General features: G+C 41.8%; 2 protein-coding genes across 6 annotated transcripts in view; both read left to right on the top strand.

Annotated features, from left to right (window-relative positions):
- Nucleotides 1-8,539, top strand: part of rac3a (Rac family small GTPase 3a) — a 13,786-nt gene extending 5,247 nt beyond the window's left edge. For 2 of the 3 annotated variants that reach the window (XM_053616570.1, XM_053616583.1), the window contains exons 2-6: nt 2,373-2,444; nt 2,567-2,684; nt 3,622-3,684; nt 4,647-4,806; nt 5,745-8,539. In XM_053616570.1, coding sequence (XP_053472545.1) covers nt 2,373-2,444; nt 2,567-2,684; nt 3,622-3,684; nt 4,647-4,806; nt 5,745-5,875 — 544 coding nt within the window. In that variant the 3' untranslated portion in view covers nt 5,876-8,539. The remainder of the gene's footprint in view (nt 1-2,372; nt 2,445-2,566; nt 2,685-3,621; nt 3,685-4,646; nt 4,807-5,744) is intronic. The other variant, XR_008384865.1, reaches the window with a different exon arrangement.
- gps1 (G protein pathway suppressor 1) lies at nt 7,707-26,659 on the top strand. Of its 3 annotated transcripts, none has more exons than XM_053616556.1 (14): nt 7,707-7,843; nt 17,582-17,674; nt 18,947-19,143; nt 19,934-20,098; nt 21,263-21,398; nt 21,539-21,616; nt 21,715-21,775; nt 22,946-23,031; nt 23,187-23,281; nt 23,405-23,510; nt 23,598-23,678; nt 23,804-23,941; nt 24,765-24,899; nt 26,346-26,659. In XM_053616556.1, exons 1-14 carry the CDS (start codon nt 7,808-7,810, stop codon nt 26,418-26,420), a joined length of 1,482 nt encoding a protein of 493 aa, XP_053472531.1. In that variant the 5' UTR covers nt 7,707-7,807; the 3' UTR covers nt 26,421-26,659. The 3 variants fall into 3 exon arrangements, with proteins under 3 accessions (XP_053472531.1, XP_053472522.1, XP_053472512.1); XM_053616547.1 differs by lacking the exon at nt 7,707-7,843 and adding an exon at nt 9,641-9,776 and having other exon boundaries at nt 18,947-19,128; XM_053616537.1 differs by lacking the exon at nt 7,707-7,843 and adding an exon at nt 9,641-9,776.

The following is a 26,659-nucleotide window of genomic DNA, read 5'->3' as shown; positions in this document are numbered from 1 at the left end:
TCCCCTTGAAACGACATGTTGACGTCATTTCTACTGAAACAGGAAGTCAGGGCGGGACATATCGAGTGGCTCCTCCCCGTTTTGAAAAAGCCAATAGCGTTTAGTTTAGCTCACAGACGGGAAACGTACAACCGTTGGGGCCGGGACACGCCTAGATTCTAGAGAGCGTTTGATTTCTGTGGAAGATCTGATGAGAAGCTGAAGTGCTGAATGATGTCATTGAAATTGTTGATCCGTATCGGTGGTAGAGAGAGAGAGTTGCTTGTTTTGAACGCGTATATCGTCTAAATGCGAACCTTGTCATTTGTTTTGGAGCACACTCGCGCTTAGACAACCTTCATATGCGTACTAAAAGCCACAACACTTCGATTTTGATTTCACCGGGACTTTAAGATTCTGAAGCTCGTTGCCAGAAAAGCGTATAAAACATACCAGGCACTCTGTGGCTTGCGTTCGCCTCACACCTCCAGGGTTTGATTCCCACCATGGCCATGTGTGTGCGGAGTTTGCATGTTCTCCCCGTGCTGCGGGGGTTTCCTCCGGGTACTCCGGTTTCCTCCCCCAGTCTAAAGACATGCATGGTAGGCTGATTGGCGTGTCCAAAGTGTCCGTAGTGTATGAATGGGTGTGTGAGTGTGTATGTGATTGTGCCCTGCGATGGATTGGCATCCTGTCCAGGGTGTACCCCGCCTTGTGCCCGATGCTCCCTGGGATAGGCTCCAGGTTTCCCCGCGACCCTGAAAAGGATAAGCGGTATAGAAATGGATGGATGGATGGATGGATGGAACCCGGATAGGTGCGTTCATCACCCAGGTCTCGCCTCATGCTGGGAAAATCCTCATGAATCAAGAATCCTCATTATTAAAGAACATAATGTCGTAGTTCTTATCCATTTATAGTCGCATCTCTCTCTCTCTCTCTCTCTTGCATGGAGTAGTGGCGTTATTATTCACCTCTGATATTTCACGAGTAGCAGTTTACAAATAAAACGTTTTAAATATGCGACAGCTTCACTTCACGTGAGTTTGAGGAGGCGCGAGTTAGCGCTCGGATTCCCAGATCGGTAGCCTTCATGTGACGAGAAAGAGGTACCTAATAAATAGGCAAGAGCTACAAAATTGGGAGAAACACTGATGGGGAAGGCAAAATAAAGAACGCTGGAGAGAACGGTCCGGCTGTAGTCCAGTGGGCGTCTCTTTTTCTTTCTATTAATGGAGGCGGGTCGTGAAAAACTGGCGAGTCGGAGTGTGATGACATCACAGCGTCGAGAAAAAGGCTTTATTTCGCACGGAGCGAGAGTGAGAAACTGTGACTGCGCTCTTGCTGTGTGTGTGAGTGTTATTTTCTTCACACACAGATCTCCCTGTGAGGATTTTCCATTCAGGATTGAAGCGAAAGGACTGAATGGAGACGTGCGTGTGGGGGATTAAAACCCACGCAGAACGACAGAGTTAATTTAAGTGTAATCATCATCTCGGAGACTGAAGACGGTCATTAAGACCGCCGCGTAATGAAAATCTCGCTTTATAAAGCAAAGCGTGTTAATCTCCCGAGGAATTTTTCGTCACAGTTCCCAAAAAAACACCACGACGATCACCAGGAAGTGTAAACCTCACCCTCGGGCCTTGTTATTTTTACCTCACGTCAGCCTAGTCGCTAAGTCGTTCCTCGCTAATAAACTCTCCGCTCTCAGGCTTTCTGCTGGTTGCCATGGTTTCACTGGGGTTGAGCAGCTAGCGTAATGGCGATCTTCTCTTTGCGTCGATCACGTGTCTGATGTCTGATACGTGAGGAATAAAACACTTCGTGACGTGCTGCTGTGGCGGAAAAGAACCGACCGCAGCACGTCGTGATGAAGCCGAGTCACCGTCATTTTAACATAATGACGTCATTTAGTTTAACATAACGACATACCGGCGAGCGCCACAAACTGTTTTATTCCTCTTATACCACAGCGGTTTGTCAGCAGTTACAATTCTGTATCGATTTGAGAGGGATTTTTTTTTTTTTAAAGGCATGCTTTTTATCCGTTTAGAGTTACGGCCGTAAAAAGTAGTTCATCCTCGTTATCGTGTATTTTCCTTTAAAAAAAAAAAAATCAACAAAACAAAAAAACGGCATTTCGGGTTTGACGAGAAAGCACGAAGCGTACTGGCTGTTTCAAAGCGCTGACACTGGAGACTCCTTCCATGTAAAGACGGTTCCGAAGTGTCCGTGATCATTTTGCGAGTGCGTTATAATCATAGCGTTACGGGCGTGTTGTTAATTGTGCATCCGGACACTTCATAGTCCTGCTGTACGGGTGGTGTGTTTTGTTCTGATGAAAAATTCTGAAGTGTGTGTGTGTGTGTGTGTGTGTGTGTGTGTTTCAGAGCCGTGGGTAAGACATGCCTGCTCATCAGCTACACCACCAACGCTTTCCCAGGAGAATATATCCCTACAGTGTGAGCTTGCATGTTCCTCATACCTCTCTGTGTGTGAGTGTGTGAGAGCGAGTGTGTGTGTGTGTGAGTGAGAGTATCATCTATGTATTTGTTCTCTGTGTCATTGCTCCCATTTCTCACAGGTTTGATAATTACTCTGCCAATGTGATGGTGGATGGGAAACCTGTGAACCTGGGATTATGGGATACGGCGGGGCAGGAGGACTACGACCGTCTCCGACCGCTCTCCTACCCTCAGACGGTAAAACCCCATATATACTCATCTCTCTGCTTCCACCCTAGGGTTTACACTGTCTCTATAATCCGCAATCTCCACGTTCCCCGGCCGTTCACAGAGTCATTTCCCTCAGAGCGTTCTTCTCTAGGTTGTTCTCTAGGTTTTGGCTCATCGGAGTCAGTTCGTGTTGCGACTTTAAACAGGAACTAAATCATTTTAAACTGTATGATCATTTTGCGTGATGATTGGTTGGACGATACGGTGCGCTGTTTAAAGAAATGCTCTGCCCTGAAACACATATTTAGGGTGAATAGTTTTTTTTTTTTTTAGCCGTACCGGTGCAAAAAAAAAAAAAAAAAAAGAAGTAGACATTTTCAGACATAAGTAATGACGGCCGTGTTTCGCCGTTATCTCCTAAAAGCAAAAAGGCCAGAGCTTCCTTTCTCACTCGCCATTTTTCAACTTCATATTAATAACCAAAATCCAATATAGAAGTACAGTTGTGCCCAAAAGTTTGCATACCCCTTGCAGAATCTGCTAAATCTTATTACTACCATTGTTTCTTACTTATAAAGATTAATATGCACCTCGTTCAGGGTGGGTCTTGTTTTTTGTTTTGTTTTTAAAGATGTATGACATTGTTACTACGGCTACTTAAAAATGTCATTCCAAGGGTGTTTAATTCAGGATAAGCCTGCCTATGTAGGGAGAATTTTGTGCTACTGAGATGAACAGTGTGTTGTTCGGGAAGCTGTCTCCTGAGGCTTTCTTATTCTGGGCATGGGAAGACGATCTCGTAATTCTGCTCACCAGATGAGCCTGAGAGCCAGTTCGAAAAAGATATACTGAAATATATATATTTTTTTCCAATAATCTGTTTCGAAATATTGTCTCAGCCCTCGCTGACCGTGTTTGAAATGAACACGATTTGAGCGCTGCTTTTGTCTTCTGTTTTTTAAAGGATGTGTTTTTGATCTGCTTCTCACTGGTGAGCCCGGCTTCGTTTGAAAATGTCAGAGCAAAGGTTAGTATTTCATTTTTATTTGTGTGTGTGTATGTAATGTTTTAAAAATATATATATTCATACATACATGCGCATATATATATGAGATAGATATATGTATATATATAGAGATAGATATGTGTGTGTGTGTGTGTGTGTGTGTGTGTGTATGTATATATATATATATATATATATATATATATATATATATATATACACACACACACATACATACCTACACACACACACACACACACGCACACACATACATACATACACACACACACACACACACACATATATATATATATATATATATATATATATATATATATATATATATATATATATATATATATATATATATATATGTGGGGGCAGTGGTGGCTTGGCGGTCTGGGTTACTGATCGGAAGGTCGGGGGTTCAAGCTCCAGGCCTGCCAAGCTGCCACTGTTGGGCCCTTGAGCAAGGCCCTTAACCCTCTCTGCTCCAGGGGGCGCTGTGTCATGGCTGACCCTACATCCTGACCCCCAGCTTCCTGACATGCTGGGGTATGAGAAGAAAAGAATTTCATTGTACGTACGTATATGTGATCAATAAAGACTCATTATCATTATGTATAAATAAATTTTTTAAAAACATTACATACATACACACACACATTATATATATGTTTGTGAGTGTGTGTATGTATGTAATGTTTTTTATTTATATATAATATAAATACACACACACAAAGGAAAAACTGAATGGTGAAATGCACTTAATAAAAGAACATAGTGAGATAATAACCCCCTCTGAGACGCATAATTGTTCATAATCTTCCGAAATTTGGACGCTTTATCTCTTACACGTAATATGAAGTAAGGACAACAGGACGTAAACTTAGAAATAAAGTAACTTAATTGTGTTACAGCACTTATGAAACTATAACAGTTATGACACACCGTGTGTGTGTGTGTGTGTGTGTGTGTCTGTGCAGTGGTATCCTGAAGTGCGTCACCACTGTCCCAACACACCCATCATTCTGGTGGGAACCAAGCTGGACCTGCGAGACGATAAGGACACCATCGAGCGCCTGAGGGACAAAAAGCTGTCCCCTATCACCTATCCTCAGGGTCTCGCCATGGCCAGAGAGATCGGTAAAAGCTTTAAAAAAAAAAAAACCAAAACATTTTGTACCCATTTCTCCATTTTTACGTGACGTGACGTCCCACTTTCAAATTCTCTAGACTTTCCGCCTCCAGTGTTACAGCGAAGACTAACGACCTCTTCGAGACCAGAGTTACACTGATTTTTAATCTATCCGCATTACTGATGATGATCTGTTGCGCAAGCTACGCTAGTCGATTAGTTAATGCTAGCTAGGACTGGAAAGTGTGTACTGGAAAGCACATTTCATTTCTCAGTGATTTTTAAGCACTTTTTGAAGGGGGCGGGGGGGGGCACCAAAATCCACCCAATCAGAACAAAGAGACCGCTTTACTCCCAGTGAGTATCAGCATAATAGGTTAGGATACCCTTAAACACTACACAGTTCGTATTTATTTTCAATCCATAGTGCTGTTGGATTCTTGAACCTGATTGGTCAGAAGTTGTTGATTAATTTTCTATAACAACAGCTCTGACAGCAGTGGAGCTGCAATTCATTGGTTTATATTAATGCACTCTTTTTTTAATATGGCGTTTCTATAGTAACAGCTCATTCATATTAACTCGTGTTGCTCCACATAATCTAAGGCTTATAATAAATACTGTAATTTGAAAAACAAACAAAAAAGCGTTTTTAGTCAACAAAGATAAACATGTAATCATTCACACAGTGAGGTTTCCGGAAGGAGTCTCCAGCGTCAGCGCTTTGTAACGGGCAGGAAGCTTTCTGGGTAATATGACATGCTGTGTTTTGTGAGACTAGTGAGGAACGATTGTTTACAGCTGCTATAACCTACGTAATAACAGGAAGTCATTTGTGTTGTTCCAGAACGTTAAATGTAACTGTAAAAGGATAAAAAAAAAAAAGATGTGTCAATCATTGATAAAGGAAAAAAAAACATTGTCATCATGTGTGCTGCGTTCACAGGAGCAGTGAAGTATCTGGAGTGTTCGGCTCTGACTCAGAGAGGGCTGAAGACGGTGTTCGACGAGGCCATCCGCGCCGTCCTCTGCCCTCCGCCTGTCAAGAAGAGAGGGAAGAAGTGTACAGTGTTTTAAAAGAGAACACACACACGCACACACACTCACTCACACAGAGTGCGGAGTGTTTCACTTCAACACACAGTCATCATACTGAGTTCCTACCGGCCGATTTTGGAGAGACGGAGTAAAAATGTGACAGGTGAACCATCACACACTGGAGTTTTAGATATAGCGCAGCGGGATAAAAATAGCGAAAGGCACAAACACGGGATTGTGCCAAATTCCCTCTCATCCCTATTTCTGAACTCGATTGCCTTAATTGGTGCTTAATTTGTGGTAATGAGAAGGTCCTTGATATACGCACCTTGCATGCGCTAATATTTGGTTTTGTGAAATATCATGATATTTAACACACACTATTTTGCATTGTGGACAAATTAAATTAAACTATTATTTCAAGGCTAAGTGTCGCATATGTGTCCATAATTACAAAAAAGAAAAGTCCAAAAATGAAGAAAAGATTGTAGAAAATTGGTTTAAAAAAATAAATAAATAAGACGTAACGAAAAGTTAAACAATTGATAAGCTGATAAAGAATGAATACAGGCACACGCGCAGGGGTTTCAGAGTTAAATGGGCGGAGTTATATTAAGTTATATTTGATGATTCAGTTGCAGACTTGATCACATGACATCATCATAAAAGTTTACCGAACTTGGGCTAGCTTACTATCGAATACTACTGGCTTTGTTTACACAATAAAATATCTAGCATAAAAATGACTTGGTTAGCTACGTAACATCAGGTAGCTACTGCTAGATTGCTAATGTTTTAGCAGTGTTCACATAGCTGGTAAAATGTTATATCATGTCTTTTAAATCAGTATGTAAAAAAAGAAACTCTTAAATAAATAAATAAATAAATAAATAGTGATGCCGTTTTATAAAGTGCAGTAATAAGCTCCGCCCACATTGACCCAGAGACGCCTGTCGCTCAGAAAAATCAGGACGCACGAATGTCCAATACACACACTGTCCCCTGTACACATTTCCTGAATTCCTCTGTGGAGATTTTCCTCATCACTAACACTTTTAACACTTTGGGGTGTCAATGTGGGCATCATTTTTTTTCTTTTTTCTTCTTCTTTCCTTATTGATCTGTGAACGTGTCTGAAGTCTGTGTAAATAGATATTGTGAATAACTTGAGGACCGAATTGACGCCTTCTCTCGTTCTTGACTGTAAAGTACATTTAAAAAAAAAAACAAAAAAAAAAAACGATCACCTACTGAATACAGCTCTTTTCATTTCTGTGTTTGTGTGACTACTGTACGTGATGGCGTTTTGCAGCACAAGAACAAACGAAAGAGTAATTACTAAAATGTGTATATTTAAAGTCAGTCGGTGTCTGAAGCTCAGCCGGGGTATCAAATTTACAGAAAAACGTTGGCCAAAAATTAAACGTGCACAGATTTTTTTTCCGCTTGGCGCAAATGTAGCTGTGTTTTCATTCATTCTGCACTGGAGCTACGAAGGCTAATCCGCTAACAAGTAATCTGTGTTTCGTTTAGCGTTATGAAAACCACAAAGATCACACACTGGCCCCAAAATGGCTTTGGAGAGTTGTTTAGTATGTGAAATAATAGATTTACTGATGTGCTTTCTGACACCGTATTACACACTGTAAGCTATTTAAAAAAAAAAAAAAACAAGCAGAAGAATTCTTTCACAGATCTAAAAAAAAAAAAAAAACAACAACAGTCGGCCATTTTGAAAGTGGAATCACTTTTTTTTTTCTTCAGGACAAATGTCTTTTGGGAATTTGTGCTTTAAACATGACACACTTGCTGTTTAAGTGGTTAAAGTTGGCTAACAGTGTTGCTTAGCAACAGCAGACACTGATTACAAGCTAGCTAATTATTGAGTCATGACTGACTAGCTAGCAAGTTGTTGGGAAGTCTTTTATGTGGACAATGTGAAGTCGTAGTGAATGGGATAATGAGTAAAAAATGTCAGGAATGTCAACTTTTACCTCAGATTTGTTGGTAAGTTATTAAGAAAATGCTCCAAACTACTAAAATGACACCTTTTGCTAGTTAGCACATTAGCGTTGTAGCTCCATTGCAAAACTGAAGCAAACATCAAACATCTTGGCTGATTTGGCGTGAGGTGGAGACTGTGTACATTTCACTTTTAGCCAAAGTTTTCTTTTTTTGCAAGTTCTTTACATTACAGTATTGTATGCATATTTAATTAACGTCTTTTTTTTCTTTCTTTCTTTCTTTCTTTTTTTTTGTAAACAGGAACTTGTTTCCGTCCTTTTGAATTTTGCTCATATTTTGCAGTATACTAGCTGAAATGTGCCATTGTGGATTGTTTTTGTGTGGCTAGCATGCCAAATTTTCAACTTTAGACAATATATGCGTCTAACTTTGTTTCTACCTTTTTGCCTTTTAGTTTTACTGAGAGTATGATTTGATGATTTGTTTGTGCGTGCGTACGTGCGTGCGTGCGTGTGTGTATATGAGCGAGCAAAATTGTTAGACGTAAAAAAAATATATATATACCGTGTGTGTTTCGGTGTTACAACATGATGGTGGATTTCCACCTTAACCTTACAGTTGGCTTCTGTAGACACAATAACAATCAGAACCCCTTTTGAATTGTTACTAAAATGAATCTCTTGTGTGTATGATATGAGTTTAAAACATACGCATTAATAAAATTGAGTCTTGAATGTATTTGGATGTGTGCCCTTTGTGGTAGTGGTTTTGTGTTTTTTTTTTTTTTTTCAAATCTTTTTTCTTTTTTTTCTTTTCTTTTTGGAGTCAGAGAATTGAATGTGTTCTCATTTTTTACTTCATTTATTAGATTTAATAGATAAATTACATTTAATAGATATCTATCTATTAAAATAACAAACTTATCTGTAGTCCTATAATAAAAATTACTATTTGTAATGTTTTTTAAAAATTGTATTAAGAGATTTCAATATAAAGGCCAAATCAAAGTCAAGCTCTGGCAGGAAGATTTTAGAGACCAGTAAGACTCGTAAGAAATTTCATCCTTATGTAGGTTATGTATCCTTGGTCAGTCTATCAGTCAACAGTCATTTGGTCAGTCAGTAAGTCAATCAGTCAGTCAGGTAATTAATTATTCAGTTGGTCAGTCAGCCAATCGGACGGTCAGCGGTCAGTCAGTGAGTAGGTAAGTCAATCAATCAGTTGTCAGTCAGTCAGTCAACTGGTCAATCAATTAGTTGGTCAGTCAATCAGTCAGTTGGTCAGTCAGTCAGTCAGCGGTCAGTCAGTCAGTTGGTCAGTCAGTCGGTTGGTCAATCAGTCAATTGGTAAGTCAATCGGTCGGTCGGTAAGTCGGTTGGTCAGTCAGTCAATCAGTCAGTCTGTCAGTGGGGCAGTCAGTCAATCAATGCATTTACAGTGGAGCATGAAAGAGGCTACAGTTTTAATGGAATAAAATAATTAAAATACTTGTATTTGTACTTGTATAATAAATGTAATTTATTAATATATATATATATATAAACCATTTCAGAAATGCTAAATATACATTCATAATTATTAATTACATTGTTTTGTTCAGTATGACATGTCATTTATTTATTCCGTTCATTCGTTCAATATTATATTTATTTTAGGAACAATAAAGCATTTATTCTTTCGTTCACTTTTCAGTTTCATTTCCCTTCATCAGAAAAGAAGAAAAAAAAAATCCAGAAATAATAATTATTTTTACGTTTTCACTCTGTTTTCCTTTTACTTTGTGGTTTGGCCTAATATCACTCGTGGAAAACCTAAAACACAAATATTTTGGAAGCACAGCTCTCCTGACGTCATCACGCAGGGCGCCGGGTTACGCGCACGCTCATGCCCCGGATGTGTTTGTGTTCGCTCGCTGCTGGTTTGTGCAGAGAAGCAGGAGGAGATGCCTCTGCCCGTGCAGGTCTTTAACTTTCAGGTAAAACTCTTTCGGATATATTTTCCGGAGTTATTTTATTACTTTTTTTTATTTTTTTTAAACCGCACTGAACCTGGAAGAATTTAAACAGCTACTGTCTGCACGTTGATATCATTTCAACTCGTCCCGCTTGGAGTCTTTCAGCATAACAAACTGTCCCTATTTTTGTGTGTGTGTGTGTGTGTGTGTGTGTGTGTGTGTGTGTGTGTGTGTGTGTGTTTTGTTACTAGCATTAGCTTCGGTCGTCATGCTAATCGCTAATACTGCTCAGTACGGGCCGCATATCCGCGCGAGCTCTCAGCACGAGCTTGCTCTGTAGCTCTGTATGCTAACCTTGTGGTGTCCGGGTTTATCCTAGATGCGATGTTTGAGACATGAAATGTGAATAGTGACACGGTTTTAGTCCTTCGTTGAGTTGTTTTGAAGGTTACAGCAGTGTTAGCGGTGCTTGCTAAGCTAATTTGCAGTCCATTTGAGTCTCTTGCTAGTACGCTAACTGAGTTGCTAACTAACTGACTGACTGATGACTGTTGAAGATGAATCTGCGATTCGTTATAATCCTTATTGAGTATTTCGGGTGCATTATTTTATATATATATATTTATAATCACTCCTTTTGTCGCGTACATGTATGAGGAGTTGACTGTTAAATCAGCTCGGTTTAGCTAGATAGAGAAGTCTTTAACATGATCCATAGGTCACGTGTTTATGGCTGTATTGTCTCATATCCGTGAAGCCAAACTTTATCCTGCGTGCATTTTAGCAGAAATACTCGAGCCATGACTTAACATATTTTAAAACCACTGCCGGGTGAAGTGAATAACACTGCTGATCTCATTACAGTGATGCACCTGTCAAGGGGCAGCGAGAAAACGGTCAGTTCTCAAAGTTGAGGTGTTGGAAGCAGGAAAAATGGGCAATGGTAAGGTTCTGAGCGACTTCGATAAGGGACAGATCGTGATGTCTAGACGACCGAGTCTGAGCGTCTAAAAAAAACCCGGAGGTTTTATGCGGTGTTCCTGGTATGAAGGGGGTCGTACCTACTAAAAGTGGTCCAAGGAAGGAAAACCGATGAAGCAGTGACGACGTCGTGGGCGCACAAGATTCATGGATGCGTGTGAGGAGCGGAGACTAGCACGTCTGATCCGATCCGATCTCACAGGAGAGCTACTTTAGTACAAAGTGCTGAAAAGGGTAATGCTGGATATGATAGAAAGGTGTCAGAACACACAGAGCATCACAGCGCGATGTGTATGGAGCTGCGTAGCTGCGGACCGGTCAGAGTGCCCATGATGACCTCTGTCCACCAGTGAAAGATCCTACAATGGGCATCAGAACTGGACCATGGAGCAATGGAAGAAGATGGCATGGTCTGATGGATCACAATTTCTTTTACATCATGCTGGTGCGTGTGCGTCGCTTACTTGGGGAAGAGGTGGCACCAGGATGCCCGATGTGAAGATGGCAAGCCAGCGGAGGAAGTGTGATGCTCTGGGTGATGTTCTTCTGGGAAACCTTCGGTCCTGGTATTCACGTGGATGTTCCTTTGACACGTAGCACCTTCCTAAACATTCGCAGACCAAGTACACGCCTCCATGGCAACGGTATTCCCTTATGACAGTGCCATCTTTCAGTAGGATAATGCGTGCTGCTACACTGCAAACACTGGTCAGGAATGGTTTGAGGAACATGACAAAAGCATTCGTTCATTACATATTCGTCGTGTATATACAGCTTGAATGCGCTTCGTCTGCCTTAATGTGACGTGACAAGATTTTTTCAGGACTTCAAATCAGCGACGTATCCGATACGTGGACGAGAACGGTCAGCGTGTGCATGTCATCAGCGCAGCAAAACAACGCAGCGACTAGATTCAGGTCTATTCAGGAAGTCGGTGGCGTACTTGAGTTTAGGGAATCGATTCAAGTTTAAAGCTGAGTAGAGTTTGAACTCGCTGTCCAAGAAACCCGCGTGAGGGTTTCAGGGGAAACGGTGCGTTCGCGTTAAAGACCGATACGGGTCACTCGTGAGCTGTCAAGATGGACGGGTTCGATCCGATTTCGAACACGATTTCGAAATTGTAAACGCGCCCGTAAAGCGGACGCCACTTTGATTAGCGATCGTTTTCCCTCCATCTCTGAGCAGATTTTGTGTATATGGAGCGTCATTCTCAGTGCAGTGTCACCGACGTGGCCTTGCGTCTCATGCTGGGACGAGCAGCATCTTTAAACACCTCGGCGTCACCGCTGGCTTGTGAGACCGTCCTGCGTAAATCGACGCCGATTACCGGACCCTCTAAGCAGCGTGTAATAAAACTGCGTAAATGTACGCTGTTTAAAACTCCCAACAAGATCGCTGCTCTACCTGGTAACCTCCGTACCGTGCAGACCTGCCACAGGAGCTTTGCGGTTTTAGCATCGTAATACAAAAACGCATAAAAACGTCAGCTCGACGTCCGGATCTGGAACGATTGACAGTCGTGTAGGTGTTTATTAAAAGGAAAACCCCGCCCCGTGCTCCGGTGTGACATTTAATAATCTCTCGTTTCGTCTCCACTCGGTTTGACGCGGTGAACGGAGAGCGTTTCGAGTCCGTTAACGTGAAACGAAATCTATCTCGGCTTGGCTAACGTTAGACAAGTATACATTTTAAAATGGTTATTAATCTGTAATCGTTCGGGACACACCGAGATTTCAGCCTCATTACAAAGTCAAAGGAGAAGGGGGAAAAAAAAAGATTTACCAAAAACAAACAAATCAACCATTAAGATATCAGTCCTGCTTGTGCCAGTGGTGACGTTTTACAACGCGAGTACGTCGTCATGTCGCCGGAAATCAGCGAGTCATCAGTGCCCCGAACTCGTGTACGTTATATACTGATTCACTACCTAGTCATTCAATCTGATTGACACAGGGTTGAAGATATAGCTAGGTGTACCAAATAAAGTGGCCATCGGGTCATGATTATAGCTCTTATCTTTCACGAGATTTGATTTGTGCACTTGCGTGTGCGTATCGATCCCTGGACTTGTTTTCTTCCCTCCCTCCTTTCTTTCTCTCCTCCAGCGCTCCCTCGCTGACCCGTAAAGCCCTGTCCATTAGCTGCTTGCTCAGATGAGATGTTTCAGTTTGGGAGAAAACAACAATATCTGCCGAAGAAAGCGAGGAATCTCGAGCTCGCGTATATTTACGACACAGGAAACGTGTGCCGACACGTCGTAAACACCGTGAGGGTTTTTTTTCCCTCGCGCCGTGATGTACAGAGACAATGTAATATCTAATAATTAAAGGCATAATACACTATTATGGATGATTATGATGATGTCACAAAAAAGCTTTTCTTTCCAGCTGAGACGCAAGATTTCTCAAGCTCCTCCTTTGGCGATTTATTTATTTATTTCAAACATTTTAAATGCAGAAGTCACGGCATTCCTCTCTAACACACAGTTGCTATTAAAATTTTTGCGCTTCCTTAAAAAGTGACCAGTATGAACAGGTGCTGATGAATGAGTGCCACATAAGTTAGTGTATATTTAACTCCTCAGACCAGCAATGTGTATAGTCCGTAGGCGTGAGATGATGCACTACAGCCACGATACGGGACATACTCCGATACAGGCTTCATGTGACGACAGGAACTACGTTTACATGGACAGCAGTAATCTAATTACTGACCTTATTGTGAATAAGCCAGTATTGTGATTAAGGTGTTTACATGAGTCACTTTTAGAATAGAATACTTGAAATAGAATACTTTCATGTTCCTGTTTTACATGTTCTAGAACACAGAGCGACTAACAGCACACGTCATTACGTCCCCACGCCACGCCGTCATACGTTCCCTGCAGAATTTCACGTATCGACATACAGTTGGTCTTCGTTATGGGACCGTGTACAGTTTTGGGTGTTTTTATTTTTAATTTTACGAAAGGTTCAAGTGCAGTTAATTATTTGTCGTGCTGTAAGTGCTAATAGACGACTGCTTGAAGCCGTGGGCTGCGTCCCAAACCGCGTACTTACCGTCTATATAGTAGCTGAGATGCATGTATTTCTCCTACTATATAGCAGGTAAGTACACGGTTTCGCACGCAGCCGTGCTCTCTCGTTTGCCGTCAAACGGTTGAGCGCTGCCGTGTGAGCACGTGTCCTGTCGCAAAATGCGGTGAAAACTCCCACACGACGTTAATAGTGTGATTAAGGTGTGTACATGTCTGTAACGCACACCGATAATGCGACTAAAACAGGAATACTCCACACGTCTTAATTCCATTTGTGTTTACTTCGAGTATGACCTTAATCGGATTATCAGTAATCTCTGTTTACATGCTAGTTTCTTAATCAGAGTATCGTCTTAATCGGGTTCATATCGGATTATTGTCGTCCATGTAAACCAACTGACGGACGAATAAAATGTCAAATTTGAATACGTTTATCTTGTACATTTTAATAGACATTAATATATTATGACGAAACTGCAATATCAGTACATCGTATTTTAACAAAAGTCGATCATGTGATATTATTTCTAAGGTGTCGTTTTCCCCTATCGTTATTTTAATCTTTTTCATTGTAATAATAGTAATTACATAATAAATTTGTCACCGCTCTTACCGCTGTCTGACCGCCACCTGACATGCACGAGAACGTCACGCTCACCTGTTTAACCGTACAGATTAGGAAACCATCGCCAGCGTAGCACACAAATTGTTTTAGACGGCACGCGGGTGTGACAAGCATCAAGCGCAGCGCATGGGTTTTACACCCCCGCGTTTAAGTGAGCCAGCGTCGGTTGAAACCCGAGTGCAGTACCGCACCGAGGTTTACAGGTACCGCCCTTGGGCCGGCTACTCTGCGGATTTGCTCTGAATTCTGGGTCGCGCGAAAAAGCTGAGCAGTGAACAGCACGCTTCGAGGCAGTTACTACATGCTACTACCTCCTGGCATGTAAATAGCGTGTTATAATGAATACGTAACCGAAATATCGCAATAAACCTCAGAGAAGCCAAATTCATCTAGTTAGTAAGTAAGTAAGTAAAATTTATTTGTATAGCACGTTTCGCACAGCAACGCTGACCAAAGTGCTGAACAGAGTACAGCAAGTAAAATAGAAACAGAATTAGACCAAATAAAAGCAGACAATAGAAAAAATCAATAAAAAAAATTTTGTTTAAACAATTAAAAATTTGATCAAAAAGCCTGGCAGAAGAGAGATGTTTTAAGCCTATTTTTAAAAGTGGTAATAGAAGGTGCAAGGCGGATGTCCAGTGGCAGTTGATTCCGTAGACGGGGGCAGCAACAGCAAAAGCTCTATCCCCCTTTGTTTTTAACCGGGAACGAGGGACATGCAAAAGAAACCTATCAGAAGATCTTAGACATCTGTTTGATGAACGTGGATTAAGAAGGCGATACGAGATACGAAGGAGCTTGATTATTAAGAGTTTTAAAAGCAAACATCAGAACCTTAAACCGAATCCTAAAACGGACTGGGAGCCAGTGAAGCGATGCTAAAATTGGGGTGACACGATCAAACTTCTTTGCCCTGCTCAACAGCCTTGCAGCTGCATTCTGAACCATCTGAAGACGAGCCAGAGATGACTGAGGAAGACCCAAGTATAATGAATTACAGTAATCTAAGCGAGAAGTAATAAAAGCATGAATAACCTTCTCCAAATCCTGGAAAGACAAAAATGTTTTGAGTTTCGAAATAATCCGTAGTTTAATAACTAGTCTTAACGACCGAATTTATCTGCTTGGTTAAGCATAATTCTGAGTCCAGAATGAAGCCAAGGTTCTGAACCTGGGAAGAAATTGAGGGGAAGTGTTTATGGAGCTCGTTAATGAGACCATCTCTCAATCTCGGGGCCAAAAACAATTATTTCAGTTTTGTCTTCATTAAGTCGGAGGAAATTATTTGTCAACCATTTTTTAATGTCATCCAGACAGTCCAACAATGGCTGAATGGAGTCGCCAGATTTCAAAGGAATGTACAACTGGGTATCATCAGCATTTAAATGAAAAGAGACATTGTGAGCCCTAATGATATTCCCCAACGGCCACATATATAAGTTAAAAAGAAGTGGGCCCAGAATGGAGCCTTGAGGAACACCACTAATAATAGGACTAGAAGAAGAGCAGAAATTACCCAACACTACCGAGAAAGACCTGTCCTTAAGATATGAGCTGAGCCATTGTAGGGCGGTGCCCTTGATACCAAACAGATGCTCTAAGCACCAGAGAAGTATGTTATGCTCTATCAAAGGCAGCTGTAAGATCTAGTAGCATCAACACAGTATTTTTACCAGCATCCACTGTGAGTAAAATGTCATTGGACACTTTTAACAAAGCAGACTCCGTGCTATGAAAAGCAGTGAAACCAGATTGTAAAGGTTCAAATAACATAGCTGAGTTTAAAAACAGGAGCAATTGAGATTGTACCACTTTCTCTAGCAGCTTTGACAGAAACGGTAGCTTAGAGACGGGCCGATAATTATTAAGGCAAGCTTCATCCAAACCCTGTCTCTTAAGCAAAGGTTGAACAATAGCATGCTTAAAACAATTTGGGACCACCCCTGCATCCAAAGAAGAATTTATCAACACTTGGATACTGGGGCCAATTTCAGAAAAGGTTGCTTTCATAAGCACAGCGGAAACAACATCAAGTGGCGTGGATGATATTTTCATCTGGTTAACCAGATCACACAGTTCCTTTAGAGAAACGTGTTCAAATTGATCAAATGAACAGGGTAAAGCCAGTGAATTCGGGGACAGGTCTGATAAATGCGAAGTGAAGGAAGAACGAATGGTAATTACTTCATCAGCAAAATTGTTTAAAAACTTCTCACAAAGTTCAGCCGAGGGTTCCCTATGGAATTGGCAACTCGGATTAATAATTGAATTTATCGTGGTGAATAAGATGTTCGGTCTGTGACAGTGTGTAGCAATTAAGTCAGAGAAATACCTAGACCTAGCTGACTTTGCTGCTTAAACAAACAATCTTTAAAAATCTGGAAGGACACAGTTAACTGATCATGCTTCCATCTCCGCTCATCTCTACGACAAGCCTGTCTGAGAGAACGAGTACCATCGTCGAGCCAGTAATAAGATTTACGATTTGGTTGCTTCAGCTTTAAAGGGGCAATGGAGTCTAAAATATCGGAGCAAAATGTGTAAAATTAGGCAATCAAATCATCAGGGCCAGAAGAAGACTCTGCAGCACTCAAGATAGATGTTTCAACAGCATTCGCTAGAAAACTTTCACTAAACTAAATCTGCAGTAAATATTGGTGAGGTGGAAGAGTACATTAGTGTGTGTATGTCTCTCATGGATACAGGTAAAGAATATCTTAACGTACTGTAGCGTGTCATCGTAGTCTAGATGTCGTAAATGGACACCTGTTATGGACTTATGAACCATAATGAACTTTCCTTTACGTTCACACTATCCGTCGTTGCCCAGATGAGGACGGGTTCCCTTCTGAGTCCGGTTCCTCTCAAGGTTTCTTCCTCATATCATCTCAGGGAGTTTTATCCCTCAATAGGGATAAATTCACACACTTAAAATCTGTATCCTGTGTTTATATGTTTATGTAAAGCTGCTTTGAGACATTGTTAAAAGCGCTATACAAATTGAATTGAATTGTTATAATCTTGAGTAGCTGTGGTTCATTAAACTAATCCCTGTGACTTGCTACTACTGGATTCTTTGCAGTCTCTCTCTCTCTCTGTCATATTTAAAGATTGACATTAACGCCTGACTTAAAGTGCGTCGCTCTGACCGCAGTGCTGTTCTGTTCTGTTCTCGCGCAGGGGTCGGTAGAGCCCATGCAGATCGATGCTGACCCTCAGGAAGACCAGCAGAATGCTCCTGACACCAACTACGTCGTGGAAAATCCAACCCTGGTACGTGTTGAGTACACCTCGAGTAAATCTAATCACAAGAAATAAAACATGGTGTGATATGTTCTTCGATTGCAGGTTTAATCATTCTTGGATTTTCTTTTCCTACATTTTGGTCAAAGCTTTAAGCACTGTAAGAAGGTGACAAGGTTTAAAACATAATTAAACCCCATTCCTGCTTTTAGATCCGCTAGCTCACAACGATATCCAGTGACGTTTACTCTGATTATATTATCTGATTGTGTTATATTATATCATATAGCACCAGATATGCCAACCTTTACATTGTGCGAGTTATCACTCAAATATACGCCAAAGATGTGGTTTCTTTTCTCCACGATAAAACAGGAGATGAGTCGCACACGAATGTGGAATGGTCTGTACCTGTGTTTTTAACTTCCCGGTATTAAACGACGCTTTCTAGAAGCTCCGCCTTCTTCGCATTTTACTCTCGAGTGCCTCGCTTTCTGCGAACTTTAAAAGAGAACGTTTCGAGCGTATATAATAAAATCTGGCAACGTGTGCTTGACTTAGCCAACATTAGACAAGTATGTATGTATTTAACGTTGGCTTCACTGTATATTTTCTTTTTAGGGAAGCGTCTGTGGGGGGGTGGGGGGACACGTGACTTCTGTTTGTTTATATATTTATTACAGTTTACCATGCATTGCTGTAGAAGCACCTAAAAATTTACCGTACCGCAGTGCATAACCGCTCAGCTAATAATATTTTTATGCACTCGTCTGCTCTCCTTAAACCCGAAACCATGGAAATGCTCATTTTCCTGTCTCTTTATTTATTTATTGATTGATTGATTGAGGCAGTTGGTTCTGGACGCTTGCATTGTTATATTGCATGGATATTTTCAAATGGAAAGTCACTGGCAGATGTTGAAAAATCAATATCTCACAAGCCTATTGGTGCGTTTTTTTTTTTTTTTTTTTTTTTTTTTTTTTTTTGAAACAGTGTGGTTAGGTAGAAAACTGGCATGTGGTGTGCTTTATCGGAGCTCGATACACAGCTGGAATTACACCGTACCGCGTCGAAAATGAGGTTTATGAAAACGGGCGCAGGTAAACTGTAAAATCTGAGTGAGTTGAGAATCGTGGGACGTTTTTCTCCACCATAATGAAGCCGCGTAAGCGCGTGTTGTCCAATTGCAGCGCCACATGGAACGAACGGTCTCTGGTTACTTTATCACCTTGCCAGTATGTGTGTTGTTTTTTTTGTCCCCCCCCCCCCCACATCCGTTTGAAGTTTTCGTTCCTCCTACAGGATCTGGAGCAGTACGCGTCCAGCTACAGCGGGCTGATGAGGATCGAGCGGCTGCAGTTCATCGCTGATCACTGCCCCCAGTTACGCGTGGAAGCTCTGAAGATGGCCTTGTCTTTTGTCCAAAGAACATTTAACGTCGACGTTTACGAAGAGATCCATCGCAAGCTCACTGAAGCCACAAGGCAAGAGCAGCTCCTGTAAATCGTCTATACTTCCCTCTATTACAGAATATCGCTGAACCTTAACTTAATCATGTTTCAGGAATAAAACATGAGCGTGTTCCAGGAAAGAACTGGCTACGCATTATGGATGTTGTAGAATCTTATTCTTATCTATCTCTTTCTCTCTATATAAATATCTCTCTATCTATCTATTTATCTCTCTGTTTATCTATCTATCTTATTCTTATCTATCTCTATCTCTCTCTCTCTCTCTCTCTCTCTCTCTCTCTCTCTCTCTCTATATATATATATATATATATGTATATATATATATATATATATATATATATATATATATATTTATCTCTCTATATATCTATCTATCTCTCTATCTATTTATCTCTCTGTTTATTCTTATCTATTTCTATCTGTATCTATCTCTCTCTATCGATCTCTATCTATCTCTGTATATATCTCTCTATCTCTATTATCTCTCTATCGATCTCTCTCTATCTATCTCTCTCTCTATATATATATATATATATCTCTATCTGTCTGTCTCTATCGATCTCTATCTATCTATTTATCTCTCTATCTATCTCTCTATATCTGTCTATCTGTCTATCTCTGTATCTATCTATCTATCTCTATATCTATCTATCTATCTAAAATGTTACAAAAGATTACAAAGTGTATTTTTAATAAGAGGGCTGAAAGGATGGTTCAAAATAAAATGCAGTCAAAATGATTGTTCTACATTTTCCAGTTATTTGTAGATACAAACGGTGTGTGTGTGTGTGTGTTTGTGTGTGTGTGTTTTCCTCAGGGAAATGCAGGGAGTGCCAGACGCTGTTCCTGAAGGAGCAGTGGAGCCTCCTCCCCTCGACACAGCCTGGGCCGAATCGACCCGGAAAAAAGCCCTGCTCAAACTGGAGAAACTCGACACCGACCTAAAGAACTACAAGGGAAACTCCATCAAAGAAAGCATCAGGTATTCTGTCGTTTTTCTTTCATTTATTTATTTTTTTATTTAATTGCTATCGGCTGAGAGCAGTACAAAGTGAATAGTAGTAACACTCACCCGGGATCCAGTCGACCTCTCCAGGCCATCGTTTATACATTTTCACACCACATCGCTGTTGAATTCCTGAATCTGATTGGTCAGAAGGTGTGTGTTATTTTTCTATAACATCAGATCTTTTAGTAGCGCAGCTGCAAGTCACAGGTGTGTATTGATGCGCTCCTTCTAATACGTCATCGTTTCTATAGTAACAGCTCATTCAGAGGGACTTGTACGCAGGACGCTTCGTATAATCTCAAACTAATAATAAACAAATCAAAAGCGTGTTTGTTTTTTTTAACCAGAAGAATGCGTAATCGTTAATATTGTGGAGTTTCTCTCTAAGGAGATGTTTTGTTTAACCTTTATGGAAGGAGTCTCCAGTGTCAGTGCTTTATAACCAAGTCTTCAGGACAGAGGATTTTTTTGGTTTCTCGGTAACATGTCAAGCTATGACGTCGTTCTTTGAGACATTAGGCCCCACACAGACCACAGGGTGAGCGCCACCTGCTGGCTTCAAAAATACCACTTCCACTAAGGTTTCCCCAGGAGGTCTCCCATCCAGGTACTGGCCAGGCTCTACCCTGCTTAGCTTCAGTGGGAAACCAGGCAAGACCTGCAGGGAGATATGGCTCTGGTGTATCTTTTTTTGCAGTCAACTCCATCAGTTACTTCATCGAGTCTCTCACCGCCATATCTTTGTGCATATAGTGCAGTTATTTGGTGAAAACGGGAGGGAAATGCATCATCTCAGTTGGCGAATCCTGTTTCTCTTCATGGCAGATGGTATCCAATAAAATGTGATTAAACAGAGGAATGCATTTACAAAACACTTATTTTAATCCGTATAATAGATTTCATTTCCTAATAATGCATATACTTTAATAGTTTCTGTTAGCCCTTCTTGTCCTATGGAAACATCCTATTGTGTTCAGTCCTTCACGCTTTTTGGTAATTACTTCACTGCACATTCGCATATTTGTTCGGCAAACATTTTCATCCAGAGTAACTTCAATCGACTGCCAGCACAGAGTTGAATAGTTGACGGCCTTGTTCAGCGGACTTGCTAAACGAGAAGCTCTGTGGTGTGTTTAGGAGGGGTCACGATGACCTTGGAGATCATTACCTGGACTGTGGTGACCTCAGCAACGCGCTGAAGTGTTATTCCCGAGCCAGAGACTACTGCACAAGCGCCAAGCACGTCATCAACATGTGTCTTAACGTAATCAAGGTGAGCGGAGATCTGTTAACGAGCTCTCTGTTTTCACGTTAGTAATGCCTGGGATGTTGGAGTGAACCTCCTGATATTAAACCTTCGTATTAATTATTATGTATCATACGTGAAATGTGTGCGAATCTGTTTCCTTACAGGTTAGCGTTTACCTCCAAAACTGGTCTCATGTACTTAGCTATGTCAGCAAGGCTGAATCCACTCCAGAGATAGCAGAGGTTGGTGACAGCTGCCGGTCAGCTCAGATGTTATAGATAATAATGTGAAGGAGGAGCTGTAAAAATGTCTTGCTTTCTTTCTTTTTTTTTTTTCACAGCAACGAGGGGAGAGAGATAGTCAAAACCAAGCTGTTCTCACCAAACTAAAATGTGCTGCAGGTACGCTGTTCTCCTCATGTTTATATCGTTTATGCAGGACCGATAAGTTGCCGAGTCAGTCGATCAATTTACTCTGAAAGATGTGTACGTGAGCCCAAGGTATCCAAGGTGTGAAAGATTTAAAGCAGACAGTCCGGTTCTTCAGTGAAGCTATGATGCAATATGTTATGATTTAGAATTATGCAAACAGTCTGTGTTGGGGTTAGAGACCACGCCTACTTCACTAGGACTGACAGGCACAGATACCACGCCTACTTCACTAGGACTGACAGGCACAGATACCACGCCTACTTCACTAGGACTGACAGGCACAGATACCACGCCTACTTCACTAGGACTGACAGGCACAGATACCACGCCTACTTCACTAGGACTGACAGGCACAGATACCACGCCTACTTCACTAGGACTGACAGGCACAGATACCACGCCTACTTCACTAGGACTGACAGGCACAGATACCACGCCTACTTCACTAGGACTGACAGGCACAGATACCACGCCTACTTCACTAGGACTGACAGGCACAGATACCACGCCTACTTCACTAGGACTGACAGGCACAGATACCACGCCTACTTCACTAGGACTTATGCGCATGTAGGTCACGCCACCTTCTCTAGGACTGGCAGGCATATAGGCCACATATCCTTCTCTAGGACTGATGGTGTCAGAGGTCACGCCTCCTTCTATAGGACTGATGGGCATATAGGTCACGCCTCCTCTAGGACTGACTGGTACAGAGGCCATGCCTCCTTTTTTTAGGACTCAACGGCACAGAGACCACATCTACTTCTCTAGGACTTACAGGCACAGAGACCACGTGTCCTTCTCAAGTACAGACGGGGCAGAGGCCATTCCTCCTTCTCTAGGACTGATGGCCTCAGAGGTCACGCCTCCTTCTCTAGGACTGACAGGCGCAGAGGCCACATCATCTTCTCTAAGTTTGACAGGCATATAGGCCACGTCTCCTTCTCTGCGACTGACGGGCACAGGTGCCACGCCTCCTTCTTTAGCACTTATGGGCACAGAGGCCACACCTCCTCCTCTAGAACGGACAAGCGTAGAGAATTATATACCTCCTTTACTGGGACTGACAGAAATAAAATAAAAAAAAAAAAAAATCCAATCACTCTTTGAGCTGTAATCAGATTTTGTTTCTCACCTCAGGATTGGCAGAACTCGCCTCGAGAAAATATAAACCTGCTGCCAAGTGCTTCCTGCAGGCCTCTTTCGACCACTGCGATTTCCCCGAGGTTCGGCTTTTTACTTAATAACCTTTAAAAGTACTTAAGCGCGGTGTTTTTGCGTTACTTTGGAAAACTAGTGGTACTCGCTGGGTGTGGTGTTGTATTAAAATGGTAGTTTGGGTAGAACGTGAGCTGGTAACACTTTTCCTCTGCTCTCGCAGCTTCTTTCCCCTAGTAACGTAGCAGTTTACGGAGGACTTTGCGCTTTGGCTACGTTCGACAGGCAGGAGCTGCAGCGTAACGTCATCTCTAGCAGGTACGGACAAACGTGTCGTCTTAGCCGTTTGCACAGTTTCATTGCTAGAAGATTAAGCGTACTTCTTTTACCTGTACATAATGACAGTACGTGATTAACATAACGTCGCGCCTTCCTTTGCAGCTCCTTTAAGTTATTTTTAGAGTTGGAACCCCAAGTGCGTGATATTATCTTCAAGTTTTACGAGTCGAAGTACGCGTCCTGTCTTAAGATGCTGGACGAAATGAAGGTAAGTTGTTCCTCGTTGTAATGTGTACGGGGAAGTGTACGTTACACTGAACGGACAGTGAAGATGCCGTGGTGTTTTGTGTTTTAGGATAATCTCCTCCTAGACATGTATCTGGCTCCACATGTAAGAACACTGTATACACAGATCAGGAACAGAGCCCTCATACAGGTAAATAAACAAATAAACATATTGCACTGTTTATACCCGGTCTGAAATCTTAACATTATAGCAAGGTAAATTGTCATTACACATTGTGTGTGTGTGTGTGTGTGTGTGTGTTTCCCTCCGTGCAGTACTTCAGTCCGTACGTGTCTGCAGATATGAATAAGATGGCGTTGGCGTTTAACACCACAGTGGCGGCGCTGGAAGATGAACTCACTCAGCTGATCCTGGAGGGACTGATCAACGCTCGTATCGACTCTCACAGCAAGGTATGCCTGCACACACACACACACACACCTCAGTCACTCCATTCTGTTATCGTTGCCAAGCCGATTTGAAAAGCGAGTTTTGAAGTTCTTTATGACACTGTGGAGCGACGACGCTGATTGGTTGCAGTAAACTACTCTGAACAACCATATGACTCGGGTTGTCTGACATCCCATAATTTCTTTACACCTGAACATCAAACACCGCAATAACCGGGAATCTTTAAAAATGTATCGATCCTAGAAAAAGATGATTGTAAGTTCTACATATAAGTACACTACCAGTCAAAAGTTTGTGGACACCCGACTGAAATGTTTCTCACGATCTTCTAAACCTTTTGATCTGAAGGTGTATGATTTAATTGTTTGAAATCGGTGTTGTTGACAAAACTATAATCGTGCCGACATATTAATTTCTTTCATTAGAAAACTAATTTTATTTCCAAAAAATCATCTTTATTTAAACGGACGACTCGGAGCGAAATAATCCCGAAAAGCAGGCGATAAGAGTCCGGCGTCGGTGTGGACTCCTTTAATACTGTTTAAAAATCATCTCGGGGAAATTCCTCAAGAAATCGCTCGAGAACACGCCAAGAATACATTTTCTGGAAATTCTAGACGAAAAGGGCGTCGACTTTGAAGATGCTAAAATATTAAATTATTTTGATTTATTTGGGATTTTTTTTATCATGACATAATTCCCATAGTTCCACTTGTGTTACTCCAGAGTTTTGATGACTTTATTATTATTCTAAAATGTGGGGGGAAAATAAAGAATGAGTGTGTCTAAACATTTGACGGTGTGTGTGTGTGCGCGTGTGTGTAGATCTTGTATGCACGTGATGTAGATCAGAGGAGCACTACGTTCGAGAAATCGCTGCAAATGGGGAAGGAGTTTCAGAGACGAACCAAAGCCATGATCCTGAGAGCAGCAGTACTACGTAACCAGATCCATGTTAAGGTAACGCCGTAACCTCTCTACACCATCACTCCGTCTGTTCTCAATCACCTCAACACCTCTCATCTTGCCTCCGTTCCTCACCTCCATTTGATTTTTCTCTCTCTTTCTGTCTTCACACCTTTTTTGTTTTTGTATATAATAAGAGCAGTTAGTAGGCATGTGATGATGCGCTAACGGCACGATACGATACGATACACATCCCGATACACTCTTCACGAGACCATATAGAAACGAATAAAACATTACAGTTGAATACGTTTATTTTATAATGACACAAAATCGTGTTCGGTGTGTGCGAGTGTGACTATAACCCACGTTTCAGGTAAAAACCGGAGTACACTCTACGTTTACAGCGGTTTACGCTAACTGTTCCGGCTACGCTACAGATCTTCCGGATAGTGTGAAAAAGCTGAGCAGTAGTGCGTCAGTATTAATGTTGTCCAAGCTCACGTGAGCCGAATGAAACGAGGCAGCGGGCCATGTGCTCGACACGTGCACCGTAACGCATCCTACTGATTTAGTGTAACTTTTTGGACTGTCAATTAACCATGCTTCGAAGGTATGTAGTTTCCCACGTGCTTTGGATGCTATTACCTCTGGTGCCTAGTTGTGTAAGAAAAGCTGGAGCTCATCATAAATATTAAACGGAAATATCGGGATGCACATCAGAGAAGATGCCGGTCCTAATGCGCACGGTGACTAAAATTGCACAACATTTACTGACCAGGGAGGATGAAGGCTGATGCATGTTCCTCGGAGACACGTGAAGCCAGCTACCATGTCTTTTCGACCAGCGTAGCACACTCTGAGAAAAGTGCTATCCGCCCTCTTCCGTATACTTGAGCTCATAGGCGGCGCTAGTGTTGCTGTGACCGACATGGAGAGTGAGTGAGTATGTATTCCCCTTCCCACCTAGAGAGCACGGTCAGTTTAACTCTCTTGACTCTCTCTGGCATTGTCAGTATTCAATTTCATGATCTACTAAGGAAAGGGCGAACGCTTTTCAAACAGAAATGGCGGGGTGCATGATCCCGATTGGTTAATTAAATGTTTTGAAACTACATAGACATCCTCCCTTTGAATGGTAACCACAGTAGGACTGAATGTTACAAATGGTCACTATAGCGGCTGTGGCTCAGGTGGTAGAGCGGGTTGTCCACTAATCGTAGGGTTGGTGGTTTGATTCCTGACCCCCATGAAACCACATGTCCTTGGGTGAGACACTGAACCCCAAGTTGCTCCCGATGGCAAGCTAGCGCCTTGCATGGCAGCTCTGCTCCCATTGGTGTGTGTGTGTGTGTGTGAATGTACAGCGCTTTGTAGAACTGCTAAAGTTAAGTGCAGACCATTTACCACTCTAACAACAGGGTGTGTGCTGAATATCATATCGCAGTAAATCATGTGAATTATCGGTACGTAACTAATCTCCACTCTTATCCCCTGCAGTCTCCTCCGAGAGAAGGTAGCCAAGGTGAACTGACACCCGCCAACAGCCAAACGCGAATGAGCACCAACATGTGAACGCTCGACTCGTCGCCTCTCACGAAGGAGCGTGCGGGGGGGACCCACAGAAGCATCGTAGACCCTCATCCTAGAGTTCAGTTCTGTTTCCCTGCTGAAGAATGCAAAAAAAAAAAATCACAATCTAAAGACTTTATTTAAGTTGGGGGGGAAAAAAAGGTGAGACCCGTCGTCCGTACTAAAGATGCCGAAGACATCCTGTGTTGCTCTGATGATTATACAAACAAAATTTAAAGGGG

The sequence above is a fragment of the Ictalurus furcatus genome, chromosome 2 (assembly GCF_023375685.1).
Source record: "Ictalurus furcatus strain D&B chromosome 2, Billie_1.0, whole genome shotgun sequence".
Classification (NCBI taxonomy): Eukaryota; Metazoa; Chordata; class Actinopteri; order Siluriformes; family Ictaluridae; genus Ictalurus; species Ictalurus furcatus.
The sequence above is the reverse complement of the archived record's forward strand: the minus strand, read 5'-3'. Positions and strand labels throughout refer to the sequence as shown.